This window comes from Candida pseudojiufengensis, assembly GCF_024610245.1.
Source record: "Candida pseudojiufengensis strain CBS 10847 chromosome Unknown scaffold16, whole genome shotgun sequence".
NCBI lineage: Eukaryota > Fungi > Ascomycota > Pichiomycetes > Serinales > Debaryomycetaceae > Lodderomyces > Lodderomyces pseudojiufengensis.
In genome coordinates, this window is record NW_026261534.1 from 18,351 (window position 1) to 35,110 (window position 16,760).

General features: G+C 28.0%; 4 protein-coding genes across 4 annotated transcripts; 2 read left to right on the forward strand and 2 right to left on the reverse strand. All coding sequences in view use genetic code 12, as the record gives it.

Moving 5' to 3' along the window:
• Nucleotides 1–3,244: 3,244 nt before the first annotated feature.
• On the reverse strand, nt 3,245–5,443 carry KGF55_004093 (ubiquitin-binding SDF ubiquitin ligase complex subunit; the record flags this gene model as incomplete). The annotated part of the gene is made up of 1 exon (XM_051758959.1): nt 3,245–5,443. The coding sequence occupies one exon, from the start codon at nt 5,441–5,443 to the stop codon at nt 3,245–3,247; it is 2,199 nt and encodes a 732-aa protein (XP_051613102.1).
• Nucleotides 5,444–7,215: 1,772 nt separating this feature from the next.
• Nucleotides 7,216–8,739, forward strand: ZPR1 (zinc finger-containing protein; the record flags this gene model as incomplete). Its single annotated transcript, XM_051758960.1, has 1 exon — nt 7,216–8,739. One exon carries the CDS (start codon nt 7,216–7,218, stop codon nt 8,737–8,739), a length of 1,524 nt encoding a protein of 507 aa, XP_051613103.1.
• An 89-nt stretch (nt 8,740–8,828) lies between these two features.
• Nucleotides 8,829–15,515, reverse strand: CCH1 (Cch1p; the record flags this gene model as incomplete). The annotated part of the gene is made up of 1 exon (XM_051758961.1): nt 8,829–15,515. One exon carries the CDS (start codon nt 15,513–15,515, stop codon nt 8,829–8,831), a length of 6,687 nt encoding a protein of 2,228 aa, XP_051613104.1.
• Nucleotides 15,516–16,346: 831 nt separating this feature from the next.
• KGF55_004096 (mitochondrial 37S ribosomal protein mS33) lies at nt 16,347–16,658 on the forward strand (the record flags this gene model as incomplete). The annotated part of the gene is made up of 1 exon (XM_051758962.1): nt 16,347–16,658. One exon carries the CDS (start codon nt 16,347–16,349, stop codon nt 16,656–16,658), a length of 312 nt encoding a protein of 103 aa, XP_051613105.1.
• Between the last annotated feature and the right edge of the window lie 102 nt (nt 16,659–16,760).

A 16,760-nucleotide genomic window follows, 5' to 3' on the forward strand; every position in this document is an offset into this window, starting at 1 on the left:
TTTAATGATAAGTTTCTAATTCATTTCATTTTACATCATTCATTTATTCATTTACTGAATAGTCCGAACTCATTCCAATCATTTCATAAAATTTAATTCTTCATTCATTTTCATTATACCTTCAATATTTTAATACTTTTCAGCTCAATTTTTAAAATATTTTTCAGATCAATTTGAAAAGTAATCAAAAGAATTTAAAAGTTTTACATAATTAGTATATAAGTAATAATAATAATAACAGATAAAACAAGTTAAAAACAACACTTCAATTTGTAAAAAAAATTAACATTTTTTTGTTATTCTTTGAATTCCTACTGAAATAAAATTTTCTTCTACTTCTTGAGTTTTTCCACTGCATCGAAATTTCTTCAAATCAATTTATCAAATTCAAAAAAAATAAGGGGTGAATATTTCGACACAACAAATTGTTTGGCCTATCAAAAATTTTTGATGTGAATAACAACAATATTCGATATCCCTATTGTAAACTACTTATTTTTGAGTTTTTCTGTGTTTGAAGACCGAAATGTGTCTAACTTTCTTATAGAAATGCAACGAATACAAAGTCTAACCAATTTACCTAAGGATATTCAATTAATTGACTTAATTTTGCAGCAATTAATTTTTGCTAACTACACTACTCCACATTTAAATTACTTTGAACAAATACTTAGTTCGACGATCCAAATTTTACAAATTTATTTATCCTTCAATTTCTCCTACTAATTGATAAAGCCCAATTCAATTTTCTCCTAACGAATAATTCACTGGAACGTTCAAAGTAAGTCAAATAAGGCATATAACGAGAGATTCTGTAATAGCAATATTTTGGAGAAATTAGGGGAAACCAGGTAGAAAACCATTATCGGAAATTTTAAGTTCCTCCAGATTCTTTTTAAAAGAGATAATGAAGATTCAATACAAAATTTGATAAATGCAATAATTCCAGATTCTACTCAAAATAGATAAGAATACTTTGTCTGTCTTAGAAAATGAGTCTAGCACTATTTCACCAATAGTATCAGAACAATTTAATGCTAATGAGGCAATAAACGGAAATTTAGTCACAATTCCAACAATTGAAGGCAGATTACCATTACTAGCTCCCACTATATGTGCAACAAACACAATAGAGGTCAAATTTTAGATGCAAAGGAAGTTGCGAAGGACTGCAATGAAGACTGCAAAGAAAGATGCAAAGAAAGCTGCAAAGAAAGCTGCAGAGGATGTTGCAGAGGCTTTGATGACTTTCAGTCGACATCAACAAAGTAACTCCTTCGGCGTTCTTGAAAGGTCAAAGACTCACAAAGTTAGGGGCATGATGCATGCTGTTCAGACATGATAAAAAATATATATAAGGATGCGGTCGTCGCCATGACAAACTTGCTTGGATTTTTCAAACAATTAATATTTCTTAATTTCAATTATGGACATCCATTCAAGCCAGAACGGTTTGTAAGCACTTTTGTAAATTATCTACAAGTAGATGGAATGTGAAAACTTTAAAAAAGTATATTCTTTTTCATGACGGACAAAATTAATTCCTTGAATCGGTGTGTTTGAGAAGAATCAATTGTTTTGATAAGTCTAATGCAAGTTAGTCATGGCCACGACTAGAGAAAACCTAACGGAGTATGAGCAACAACTTATCATGATTTGTTAAAGATAAAATTCAGCTTTCTGGAACATAAATCTCTTGAGTCCGTGAAGGTTACTGGAGTTAAATGATTGTTGCTTTTTTATTGGCAATTAGACCAGAGAAATGTTAATTTTGAAGCTGAACTCCAATTGATCAAGATTCACAAAACTTAGGGGAAGAATTTTAATATGAAATCTATAAAAATACAGAAACTGGTGATGATGCTGAGGAATATAATTCAGATTATACATCTGAAGTAGAAGGTGAAACTCCAAAACGTCAAGCACAAGATACAACAGTAGTTATAGACTAAGTTGATGAAGAAAATGAGCAAGATAGCAATTATGAAAAGGAAGAAAGTGACACTCACTTCGATTGAAGAAAGTAATTATTATAAAAATGAAGCAACTATTGAACAAAATTAGACTCAAAATTATAAAAATGAGGAAATTAGAGAAAGAGAACACACTGAAGATGAAACTTAAGAAGAACCTGAAGATGAAGAAAATGCCGAATATGTTAAACAAGAATCTGAAAATGAAGAAAATGTTGAAGACGTTGAAGAAAAAGCAGAAGGTGATTAAGAAAAAGGATCAGAAGTATTAGAAAATGAAATAGATCATGTTGATAAAGATGATAATGAAATTGAAGTTCTCAATTATTTACATGCAGACATATTTTTTATTAATAACAAAATTTTAATGAAAAATGTCTTTAATAAAAAATATGTCTGTATGTAAGTAATTGAGAACTTCATTGCAAATAACAAGTTTCATTAGTTTCGGGATTCGATTGGAATTTTTATTCATAATAACGGCTTATTAATTGTAGCTGCGTTTCCTTCATTTTGAAATAACAAAAAGCATATATTAGGATACCAAGTTAGAAAATTCAACAAAACTTAATTGAATATCAGCATATCAGAAACTCAATTTTGCATGCCAAATAGTAATTGTTATGTCAAAAATAAATGGAAAATATAAATGGAAAGTTAATCACAATTTTTATTTGATCCAAATAGCTCATCTAAGATTAATGAAGTCAATAATCATACAAAATCATGTCAACATCATACAAAATCATGTATGATTATTGACTTCATTAATCTTAATTTTCGTTGAGCTAATTGAATTATTGGTGTTGCTAGGAATTGTGATTGATTTAATTACAATTATAACTCAAGTGGTGTTCTCTCTCTTTTAAATCCGCCTCTCTTCGCCCTATTTGAAAGCAGATTCAAAGACAAGTTTTTGCTACATAGCATTTGTAGGCTGAATCAGGGGTTAAATCGAACTATTGGCAAAAAAAGGATTCTTGCAAAACAACAGATTTTAACCAATTTGGCAACACTCTCGATTTAACAAGAGATGCATTATTTTCTAAAAGCTGAAACAAGCACAAAGAGTAATGTTAACATTTCTTTTCCATTTACACAAAATTTGAGCTAATAATACATAATAATATTTATTAAAACATATAAACAATGATAATATAAAGAAGTGAAAAACCATATCACCAAAATAAAAAAAAAAGAATACATAAAAAAAAAGGGTATTACAATAAATAAATATGACCATCAGAAGAAATACCTCTCAAAGATTTATTCTAATCAAAACAAAACATTTTAACTTCTCCATTTTCTAAACCAGAAACAAATCTTGAATCACTTAAACCAACACAAGAAACACTTGAAGAATTACCAAAACTATGTAAACATTTACCATTTTGTAAATCCCAAACTTTAATTAATCTATCATGAGCACCACTTATTATTCTAAAAGTATCTGATGCAATTGACCAAACACCTTCAATATGACCAAATTGTGTACGAATACATTTTCCTGTTGATACATCCCATAATTTTATTGTATTATCTAATGATGATGTTAGGAGATGAGTTGGTAAAGAATTTGAAGTTGTTGCTGGTATTAAATTTGGTGTTAAATTGGAATTGTTTGCTGTTGTGGTTGAATTAGGATTTGAGTTTGTATTTATATTTGTATTTAATGAAGATTGTTGATTATTTTGTGAAGAAGTACTATGATCAGTTTCATTTTCATTTTCACTTAATTGATCTTCAATTAATTCTTCTTTATAAGTTAATGGTATAACACATTGAACTTGACCAATATGACCATTATTTTCTAAACCTCCAAATATTTTAAGACATTGATTTGTATTTAAATCCCACATTCTTATAGTTGTATCATCACTTGCACTAAATATAGTATTTGAACCAGGATGAATTTTAACACAATTTACCCAATCTGTATGACCTCTTAAAGTATAACAAGTTCTTGAATCAACATGCCATACTCTAACTGTATGATCAGCTGATCCACTTACAATTGATTTATTTGAAAAATCAACACTAACTACTGCATCATCATGACCTCTATAAGTAGCAATACATTGACCAGTATGATAATTCCAAACTTTTATAGTTGAATCTAATCCACCAGTAATTAATTTTTGATTATCAAATACTAAAGATCTTACTCCCTTTGTATGACCAGTTAAAGTTTTAACACATTCACCAGTTTCAATTTTCCAAATTTTTATAGTTGTATCATATGATCCAGTCATAAGATATTTTCTATTAAATTGTAAACATGTTATACCATCTGTATGTCCTATGAATGATTTTAATTTATATATACCTTTTCTCCAATTTTTTTCTAATTTATATCTTTCTGAATAAACTGATTTCCATGGTCTTTTTTTAAGAACTGGGGATGTTTTCTCGGTTTTTTGTTTTTTTCGACTAGGTTCGATATTTTCTGATTGTGTAGGCTGTGCTGGATGTTGTTGTTGCTGTTGAGATGATGAATCTTCAGTTTGTGGTTGTGATGATTGTTGTCTTTGCTCCTCCGCTGCTGCTTCTGCTTGAGCTTCTTCATTTCTTTTTATAGGTTTTATATCATCTTCAGTCATTTCTCTTGCTCTTTTCATATGCATTAAAGGTAAACCCCAACCACAATTTGGACATTTTCTATCAATATGTTGTTCACACATATGATGCCAAACTCTATCATCATCAGCTAAACTTTTCCATTTTCTTGAAACTTGTGCAGCATTACAAAGACTATTACAATCTAAATAACATAAAATTCTTAAAGAAATTTCTTGTGGTAAAATTGATATAAAATCAATTTTAATTAATGATGAAACTTCTTGTGATATAAATGATAATTGAGGAAAACAACATTGAGTTAATAAACCTTGTAAAATTAATTGTCTATGATGTACTGGAGCAGCACTAAAAATTGACCAAACATGACTTATAGCTTCTTGATCTCTATTTGGTAAATTTTCTAATTTATCTTGAATTTTTTTCATTTTAACTTCATCTGTTTGTTTATTACATGTTACATCTGGATTATGACGATAACAATATTTATGAAAATTATCTTTTGGTATTAGATTTTGATCACTTATATGTTTCACTAAAAATGGTGTAACTACAGAAACATCTTGAGTTGGTGTATTTTGTTGTTGTTGAGTTTGAGGAGTATTTAATGATGTATCTAGTTGTGGAGTTGATTCTCTTGAAATTATTGTATGATCATTTGTATATGATTTATCATTTATTAAATTTGATTTTGTAGTTGAAGAAGTTAAATTATGAGGTGGTAATAATATAGAAGGAGTAGTTGATCTTTGAGTAGGTTGCATCGGTACTTGTTGTTGTTGTGGTTTAATTATTGGTGAAGTGACTGTTGAACTTATTATATCATTAAAATTATTAGTTGTAGTAGAAGATGAGACCTGCTTATCTGGTGCACAATTCGTTTGTAAATTCATTTATTTGTGGTTTGATATGACTATTAAAATAAGTTTGGTTGTAAATGTAGTATATATATATATGAAATGTAGTATTTAGACGATACTATCCTTGTTATTTACACGAGACGGAGTTAGACTGAATGTAGTAGTAGTAGTAGTATCTGAATATATAGATGTTACACGAATTATTTATTTGTTGTATGAAAAATGTGTGGAATGTGGTGTCTTTTATTTGCCTAAAAAAAGAAGTTGGATTCTTTTTCTCAAAATTTCTTTTCTTTTTGAATATAGTCTAAAGGATTATAAAACAAATTTAAGAATGTTGATGGTTTTTTGCAATTAAGTAGTTGGATACTTATTGTTTTATGGTAAGCTGATAATTGTTTGGTTGTACTTGATCTAACTAATGAATGACTTTTATGGTTGTAAAAGAAGAAGAAAAAGAAAGCATTAAAAATTTAGTGTGAAGTATTTTTTTTTTTCTTCCTTCTCTCTTTATTTATTATGTGGCTCACCCGCTTTTTTGTCTTAGGCTAAATAATTTTGTGTTTTTGGTCTAATAAACTAAAATGGTTATTAGACTTACTTAATTAATACTACTATATTGATCTCATAAAGATTAGTATATAGATAGGTTATAGAGTTTTATGGGTAGAAGTAAACCCATAACTTTTGGATAGTCACATTGTAAAACCTTTTCATGAACTTTCAGATGAAATTTACTTCTGAAATTAACTTTGAATTTCGTAAATCAAAAAACAATAAGAAGAATGTGATATTTTTTTTTATTCGATACACCACAAAATGTATATATTGTTGTATGGATTTTGTTTCAAAACAATTAGCCACTTACTTGATAGGAATTAAAACTTATTATGATACTTTTAATTCTTTTAGACAGATTTGTAATATAAGAGTAGATTAGTGAAGTTGATCAAAAGCATTTTGGGTCGTCATTACCACCTGATGCCATGATTTCGTTATACATCCTTATTTAAAGCGGGATTGATGATGTCTCACTACCTTAACAAATATCGGTTCGGGATTTCGGTTTCAATACTGAATTTCGGTTCAGCTTAGTTATAGAGAAAAAAATATGAAATCTTCAAATTCAGTTTTTTTTTTTCTTTCAAAACTAGGTTAGTTGTTTATTAAAAGACTTTATGGAATTGGATTTCATCATGTATGCATCATAAATTCTTCGTACAATGTTAAAATTTATAAATACATTTTACGAAGAATTTATGATGTAGACTAAATGGAATCCAATTATATTTAGAGACGCCACTCCACTTTAGAGTTGTAAATGCATATGAATTTCCGTAGAATTTCATCAACAGTTAATGAAACTAGCAACATGTTTTGGAGTGAGTATAGAGCTTATCATTTGGTGTCGAAGAACAGGTGCTGGAGGATGAATGGCAACAAGAAAACGTAATGGTCCCAATTTATAATTTTATTTTGCTTCAAAAATTCAACTTATTCGATGAGATTGAATCATGAAAGACATTTCTATTTTCGTGATTGTAATAATAGTACACCTTTCTTTACATATGCATGAGATTTCTTCAAGTGACCTCGCAGTATAACGAGTTGGAGATTTCAGTGGATCAGCTCTCAAAGCTTTAGAGAGACTAGAAGCATCTAGGTCGAACACTCGCTACCAATGATTATTTGCTTCCAAGCCGAATAAAAAATCCATCGCATCAGGTCATCTCACAAAAACTGAAACTTCTACAATGAAAGACTTATCTATAAAACTTGAGGCATTTGATTGAATTTTATTTTCAATGGAAAATTCGAATCCTGACAATCATATCGATAAGAAGCCAAGATTAAGCATGTCAGAAGAAAAACAACAACAACAACAGCCAAAAGAAGTTTTTGCATCAGTTGGAGATCAAGCTCAATCAGTTGATAATAATAACAATAATACTAATAATGAAGTAAGACAAACAGGAGCTGAAGATGCAGAAGGTCATCCAGTTCAAGAAGTAGAATCATTATGTATGAATTGTCATAAAAATGGTATAACTAGAGTATTATTAACTAGAATTCCATATTTTAGAGAAATTATAATAATGTCATTTGAATGTCCTCATTGTGGATTTAAAAATAGTGAAATACAACCAGCTGCACAAATTGCAGAAAAGGGATCAAGATACGTTTTAAAAATTGAAGATAAAAAAGATTTTAATAGACAAGTTGTAAAATCAGAAACTGCAACTGTTAAATTTACAGAATTAGATATTGAAATACCACCTCAAAGAGGTCAATTAATTAATGTTGAAGGAATATTACAAGATATGATAACAGATTTAGAATCTGATCAAGAAGAAAGAAAAAAAATTCAACCTGAATTATATGAAAAAATTCAAGAAGTTATAAATAAAATTAAACTGTATATAAATGCTGATGAAGGAACATTACCTTTAACTGTAAGTATAGATGATCCAGCTGGAAATTCATGGATTGAATATGTTCCAGGAGAACCATCTCATAAATGGGCAATGTATGAATATAATAGAACTGCTGAACAAAATGTATATTTAGGATTAATATCAGCTGATGAAGTAGCACAACAAAAACAAGAAAAAGAAAATAAAAATAAAAATCAAGATTTAACAAATTCAAATAAACCACAAGAATCCATCGAACAAGATACAGTAATTGGATTATCTGATAAATCAGAAATTGAAAATTTATCAAATGAAGTACAAACTTTTGATGCTACATGTGGTTCATGTTATAAACCATGTTCAACTCATATGAAATCAGTTGATATTCCACATTTTAAAGAAGTTATAATAATGTCAACAGTATGTGATCATTGTGGATATAAATCAAATGAAGTTAAAACAGGAGGTGAAATACCACAAAAGGGGAAAAAAATAATATTAAAAGTTACTGATCCAGAAGATTTAGCAAGAGATATATTAAAATCTGAAACTTGTGGGTTAAATATTCCAGAATTAAATTTAGATTTAACTCCAGGAACATTAGGTGGTAGATTTACAACAATTGAAGGATTATTACAACAAGTTTCAAATGAATTACATAGTAGAGTTTTCACACAAACTTCAGATTCAATGGATGAAACAACAAAATTAAATTGGATAAATTTTTTTGCAAAATTAAAAGATGCATTAGATGGAAAAATTGGTTTTACAATTGAAATGATTGACCCGTTGGCTGCTTCTTATATTCAAAATATTTATGCACCTGATCCTGATCCAAATATGAAAATTGAAGAATTTGATAGAAGTTTTGAACAAAATGAAAATTTAGGTTTAAATGATATGAAAACTGATTAACAAGAAATAAATAATAAATATAAATTACGTGTATTATAATATTGTAATTAAATAAATTCTATAAATTAAACCTTTTGTATTATATTAAATTATTTATCTTTTTTATATTTATTTGATCTAACTTCACTTAATGCATCTCTCCAAGAAGAAGTTTCTAAAATTTCTTCAATATTATTATCATCTTTGAAAGGATCTTCTTCAAATGGTGATCTTGTAATATCATCATCTAATACTTCACCTAATCCTGGAATATTAATTGTTAAACTTGGTCTTTTATTTCTTGTTGGTGATTGTAATCTATTATGATTTAAATTTGATGTATGAATAATTGGTGAATTTGGATAATATATACTACTTGACATACTATGATCTCCATATATAACAGAATTTCTATTAATTGGTTCTTGCTTTTTATAAAATTCATTTTCATCATAATTTTCATTTTCATTTTCATCATTAATGAAAATTGTAGGTGGTAAATCAGTATTAATTAATAAATCTTTATTTGATAGATAACTATTTCTTTTCAATTCTTTATCAAATGCTATATTATCATCTCTTAATCCTAATTTTCTATTTTTTTGATATTTCCATCTACATGCATATGAAGCAATTGTTTCATAAACTCTTTTTGTATGAATTTTTTTCATAACTTTACTAATTAATAATCTTCTTTCTAAATAATCAATTAAATTAAAACATTTTCCTGTATCAAATGTTGTATATAATGGTAATTGTAATATAATTCTTGTAAATGATATACCTGGATCTTCATTAATTTCCATTGTTAATAAAGCTTCTTCAATAAACATTTCATAAGATTTTCTACGAGCTCTAATTTTTGGAATATCCATTTGATTCATTGTTTCTTCTATTGCATCATAATTGACAGTTACATCATATGGATCATCTGAATTTTGTTTAACCCATCTTCTACACAATTCTTTAATTTCTAATTGTCCAGTATAAAAATGAAATGATAAAGCACCTTCTAATGAATGTAATAATTTAGGTAAATCAATTGGTTTAATATATCCAGTACCTTGAGGATCAAATTTTTGCCAATTTCTTTTAAATTTTCTAATTTCTTCTCTTTGAATTAACAGATTATAACCAGATCTATGATTTATATAATCAAAACTATCCAATATTAATGAAACGAACATATTAAGGAAAATATACATTGATATAATATTCCAAGCAATAAATAAAATATAAGCATATTGTTTACTACCACAATCATTATGATCTAAATTTTCTTCTGCTGTACAAAATGGTGATGATAATGTATAATCTTCCATTATATAGTTCCAACCTTCTCCAAAACTACATCTAAATAAAACAATTAATGTTTTAGGAACTGATCTTAAGTTTAAATTACCTGTTCCATTTGGTCCAATTTTAGTTAATCCAAAAATTTGATTCATAGCAATAGCAAATACTAAAAATACAATAATCCATGTATATGATAATGATAATATCGAAGGTAATGAAGCAGAAGCAAATCGTAATAATTGACTTAATCTATTACTTCTTGGAATAACAAATAATAACATAGTTACCAAAAATAATTTATTCAAATTAATGAAAGGGGAATCAGGATCTGTTTTAAATGCAATTAATGTTGTAAGGAAAGCACTAAAAGAAACTGCTAAATTAAAAATATTCCATTTATAATGCCAAAACGTAAAACCTTGACCAGTTAATAACATTAAAGCATTCATTAAAAAAATTGTAGATGCAATCATATAAATAGCAGTTCTAAATTCATTTAATCCATCATATGAAGGAAAACATTCCATTAATAATGCAACTGTATGTAAAAATAATGTTACATTTAAAATTCTAACCCAAACTAAACTTTTCTCTACTGTCATTTTATAACAAAATTTTCTAAATTTTGATAATGATTTATAATCTTTTCTTTTTGATGGTCTAACTTGAATTAGTATTTTTTTAACTTGATACCATGAAATTTGATCTGTTGTCATATAAGCTCTTCCTGTTGTTCTTGAATAATTACTTATAATAACTGATACAAATAATGTTAAAATAAAAACAATACTTATAAAATTAAATAAAACAACAAAAAATCCATTTATTGGAGTAGCATTACTATCAGGTACTGTCCCAATTCCTGTACTTGCCATTGAATTTTTTAATAAATCTGTCCAACCTTCTAATGAAACAATTTCAAATAATGTTGCAAATGCAGATGCAAATCTATTAAATTCTAATTGAGGATTTGTATAAACATTTGGACTTACTATTTCCCAATTAAAAACTTCTGCATTAAATTCATTATAACATTCATCAACTGTTGATTCACCATCAATACAATATCCTAAACGACCATTAAAAATATTTAAACCCCATATAGAAAATGGAAACAATAAACACAATGATATAATTGCAGCATTAATAATTTTACCAAATCCCGCAATCATTGTATTATGAAAATTAGATTTTGCAGTTTCACTAATTGTTAATAATCTTAAAGCTCTTAAAGCTTTTAAACCTCTAACAATTCTTGATAAATCACCGTCATTTTTTATATATGCAAGTGCTTCAATCCATAATGATATTAAAACAACTAAATCAATTAAATTCCAAGATGATCGACAATAGGCATTAGGTGTGAAAATAAATCCATCTGCTAAAACTTTTATAACAAATTCAATAGTGAAAAATACTGCAAATGTATATTCTGACCAAAAAATCCAATTCAGATGAGCATATTGCATTCTAAAAATTGGAGTCATATAACAAGCAAGTACAACTAATCCAACAGTAGCAATGAAAGTTAATACAACAAATGATTCAGAAATTGGTTTATATGGTGGTACACCATCAATTCTTTCTCCAAAACTAGGTTTTACTATTCTTTGACATAATCTTCTAATTTTATGTCTTGGTCCCATCACATAAAATACATAATTATATCTTGGATTTTTTTCTAAAAATTCATTTTGTTTTTTAAGTAAATTATTTCTTTCTTTTATAATAGTTTTTGCAAATGATGAAGGTTCAAAATTTTCTAATTTAAATTTTGTATGATTTTTAAAACTTGAATCAAATGGATTTTTTAAAAAATTAGATATCATATTTTTATTTAGAATAAACCATCTCTTTAACTTATTAGTTGGTGCTTCATTTATATCACTTTGTACTTCATCATCTTCATTAATTTGTTCTTGTAAATCTTTATCTAAAAATTCTTGAACTGCTGTACCACTTAATAATAAATTTACAACTGCTTTTTCTAATTCTTCTTTTCTTTCTCTTCTTCTAAAAAGTTTTGATTTAATTTTTCGAAGTAATCCTGTATCTTCATTAATACTTTGAAGTCTATTAGTCATTATTTCAATGAATTGAAATAATTGTTGTTTTCTTTTGGCTTCTTCTGATACTTCTAATGTTTTAGCTATAACTGCAATGAAAATGTTTAATATAATCATATTTGATAAAATAAACCATGTGATTAAAAATATTGATCCAAATGAACGATAAGAAGTAGTACCTGCATATTGCTGTAGTGAATATAAGATATCTGTCCAATTCTCAGTTGATGTTATTATATACAAGGCAATGAAAGATGATGGTAAGTTATTCATTGGAAAATCAACATCATCTAAATCTTCAACTGGAATAGCACCTTCAAAATAACGTGATAAAATGATACTCATTAAATATAATAAAATGAAGTAAAGGAATGCTAAGTCAAATATAGCTTTAAAGTTACTCATTATTTTTAACCATAGGTTTCGAGTGATTGATGTTGCTAAAACCACTCTATAAAATCTCATTAATTGAAATACTGTCAACCAATAATATGCATGACCTAATTTATTTTTTATTGGATCTATCACAATTATGGTACATATTATAGCTAAAAATAAATCAAAACAATTTCTTTTCAATTGGAAAAATAACCTCCATTTGGGGTAATAAAATAAAAATCTTAAAATTATTTCCACCAAAAACACTATTGTAAAGCTTACTTCGAATCTAAATAATAAATGACGTCTATGATCCGACATATAAAAGCTTCTGAAACATTGAACAAAAAGACTCACAGCTATAACAATAATAAAAACAAATTCAAAATTGTAATAATATTTTAAAAAAATATTTTGCTTTTTCAACAGTTTGATTCTTTCTTCATGCAGTAAAGGATCTTGATCAAATCCAAAAAATTTTAAAAATTTTCGATTCTGAAGGTTTTGTTTTTCTTCACTTGCTTTTAATCTAGTCATATTGAAAGATGCAACGATAACAGCAATGAAAACATTAAGTAACCAAACAGTCATAACAAATATACAACCAATGAAAAATAAACATGCAGCCATATTATCTGTATCCATAGTTTTATACATAATATCAGTGAAAGTATTTGCACTCATAACAACAAATACCATCTCTAACGATTGTAATATATTATCAAAATTAACTGTACCACCATAGGGATTTTCTCCTGATATACATTGTGAATACATTGGACATCTGAACCCCTTCACTGCACCTGACGGTACGCCTTCTCTAGTTAAATAAGATCGTTTCAGTCCATCTAAACCTATAAATGAACCACAATACAGATCTTCATTTATGTATGTATCAGTTGAATTATTTGGATTAGTCCAAACACAATGACGAGTTAATGATGATTTAAATGATTGAACCCCAATTATACCAAAAAATAACCAAAAACAAGAAATGAAAATTGAAACATCAATAAGTTGAGGTATAGCACTTTTACAAGCTGTTAAAATTGTAGTTGTACCAGCAGTTAAATTACATAATCTCAAAATTCTAATACAACTTAATGATCTAAATAACATGATATGATGTTTTGCATCATATTGATTTATTGATAATAATAATGAAATCCAAAAACAAAATGTAGAAACAAAATCTATTCTATGCCAACTACTTCTCAAGAAAGCTCTTTTTAAATGAGAAGGATTGATTTGGTCATGTTCCGGTTTGAAAAAAGTATTAGTTGATCTTAATTTGAAAGGTGGTTCATATTTATGATTTGAAATTTTGGGTGATGAATTATCATGATACAGATCAAATTCATATTTTTTTGATAAATCATAATTTAATGAAGAATTTCTCTCTAATAATTCATGGAAACTTTCATTTGCATCAACTTCATCAATAACATCATCTAAATCATCACTATTTGAACTTGAGAACTCATCATGTTGTGCTTGCTTCAAATCTTCGGACTTAAAATCACTTTTTTTCTTTTTACCAAGTGATATATTTGTTATGTAATTGTAAATAGTTTTTAATATTTGCCAAGATTGATCAAAATGTCCTTTTGGAAACGGTATATTTAATTCTCTATACATTACAGAATCATTAATTAGTCCATATGTTATGATTTGAAATGCTATTTCTATTGTGTATATAACATTTATGATGATTAAAAGAAAATCCGCCCAATTATACCCAGAATAATAGTACCCTTTCTTATTTAATGGATCCCATTGTCTATAACTTAACAATATTACTTGAAAAATCAAAACAAGTAAAATGAACAGATTTGTGAATTGATTCTCAATAATCATATGACAAAGCCTTCTAATTTTTGATTTTGGCGAGAAAATACCTAAACTATTACCAAATAATTTCAGACGTAGTGTAGATTTTGAATGTATTGATTTTTTTTCACTTTCAACATCATGTATTAAAGAAAACTGACTAGTTGCATCTTGATCTTCATTAAATTCAACCCGACTAGATTGATTTGAATTCTTTAAATAAACACCTAATCCTTGAGTTATCGTAGTTTCATTATATATCGACTCTCCCTTATCTGTAGTTACCGTTAAATTGGGTATATCACGCTTGAGACTTTTGGAAGGGGAAGTTTTGTTTTCGTCGTCAACAAATGAAAAATGCTCCCTCATAGGTGTCTTTAACAGCACATTATCTTTCGATTGAATACTTTTCAAGTTAGACGAATCTTTTTGGTTTTCATTCATTGTATCAACATCATCATCATCATCTCCGGCACCAGCTATACGATTTGATATTCTAGCAATAGCATCCGCAAATCGAGATGTACCAGGTGAGGTTGGATCTTTAATCTTGTCCGGACTTAGAAGACCTGCTTCAAGACGCATAGGACTTAATTGATTATGACTGTCGGGATTATTTATATTAATACTATTGTTTGACGTAGTTTGATTTAATGACTTAATGTTTTCCTCTTCGAAAAATGGTTGTGATATAGCTGTACTTTGACTTTTACTTCGCGAATAGCCAGGTCGAGAAAAGTCTAGATCATCAAGTGGTATATTAGTTGTATGATTTTGTACAAGAATGTCGTCTTTCGTAGTTGTTATTGACTCAAGATTCTCTTTTGATCTATTTAGTGTGGGACTTTTCGAGCGTTGGGAAACTGGGAACCAATTAGGTTCTTCATTTTTTGTCCCTAATGCAAATTTTAAACCTTCTTTTAAATCCTCAAAATCGTTATCACTTAGACTTTCTTGTAGAATTGGTGATGATTGTATGGATCGATCAAAAAATGATGACGCGTGATTTGATGAAGGATTCACTTTTAAGAAATTATTTTCACTTAAAATTGAGGTTCTATTTTCATTAAATGGATTATATGTCTTATCAGGATCATATTCTTCATCAATTACAATATTCTGTGTGTCGTAATTTTCAGTATTTCGAAGTGAGGACGAGGTTGATTCATAATTTTCTGATGTTTCCGTGGAATCTGAAAACTTTGCATGTTTATTATGATGTTCCATTTGCGATAGAATATGAAAGTTGTTTTGCCGTGTGTGACTATGAATTTGATAATATAACTATATTTGTATCATGAAGGACGTGGATTAATTTACTGGTGCAAAAGAAATAAAGGTGGGATATTAAATGCAAAAAAAATATTGAAAGCAGAAAGCTAAAGTTGAATATCTCTGCTAGTTATGTTGATAATGAGTGATGTTAGATGATAGTTGTTAATAATAGAATATTTGTGATATAAATAATAACCGAAAGATTAGAGTAAATCGAAAATTTGAGGTTATTGTTTTTGTGCCTCGAAATTAATTGATGTGCATTCTATAATGTAGTGAGCACCTGTTGTCTCTTCAGTTGACTCAGCTATCTGACTTATTGTCAGTTTATTACTAATAGCTACCGTACAGGATTTAAATAAAACAATGTCCATAAGTAACTACAAACTTTCCCGGTCAATTCGTTGATCAATCAAACCTTCATTTGATGTGTTTCACAAGTATTAAATGGAACAAAATCAAAAATCTCTCGCTTTTCATGCAAGTGATTTAATACGAAGGAAGCAGGCTGAGCTAGGCATTGAAATTAATGAAATGTCAACGCCACATAGTCATAACTCTTGAGTTCAGTCTAAACTATTTCATGATAAAATTGGGTAAGAAACTTTGTAGACCAATGTATTGTTAAATTGTTTGGCAAAATTTTATATTTACTCTGTAGAATCGTTGGTGGCTACCACTTTTCAAGTAACATTTGTAAAACTTTATTCTTTTGGAAAAAATAGTGGTAAAATAGATATAAACTTATACATCACATAAAGCACCTTAACAAAATACACATTAATGTCATCGGTGCTAAAAAGTCTACCATCGAAAGGTAGATTAGCACAAGCAAGGAAGCTTACTTCAGAAATATTTGAAGAGTATTGGAATCCAACCGCAAAAAGAAATCCTGCAAAAATTTTAAAGGCTCCATTGAAAGGACCAGAAGTTATAAAATATTATGGTGATAATAATGCAGTCCCAACATTCAAAGATTTCAAAAAGTGGTTTCCAGAATTAAAATTAGTTGATCCAAGAGAGGCTCATAGAACATTTATGGTTGAAGATAGGAAAAGAAGAAATAAAGGTGCTCCAAAGAAAAAGAAAGCATAAATCGTTGATGTAATAGCCACTCATTCTTCAGTTCATATCATGTAAATAAATTGTTCAATATACATCATTTTCGCTCAAATTGGAGTATGTTTTTCAAGTGTA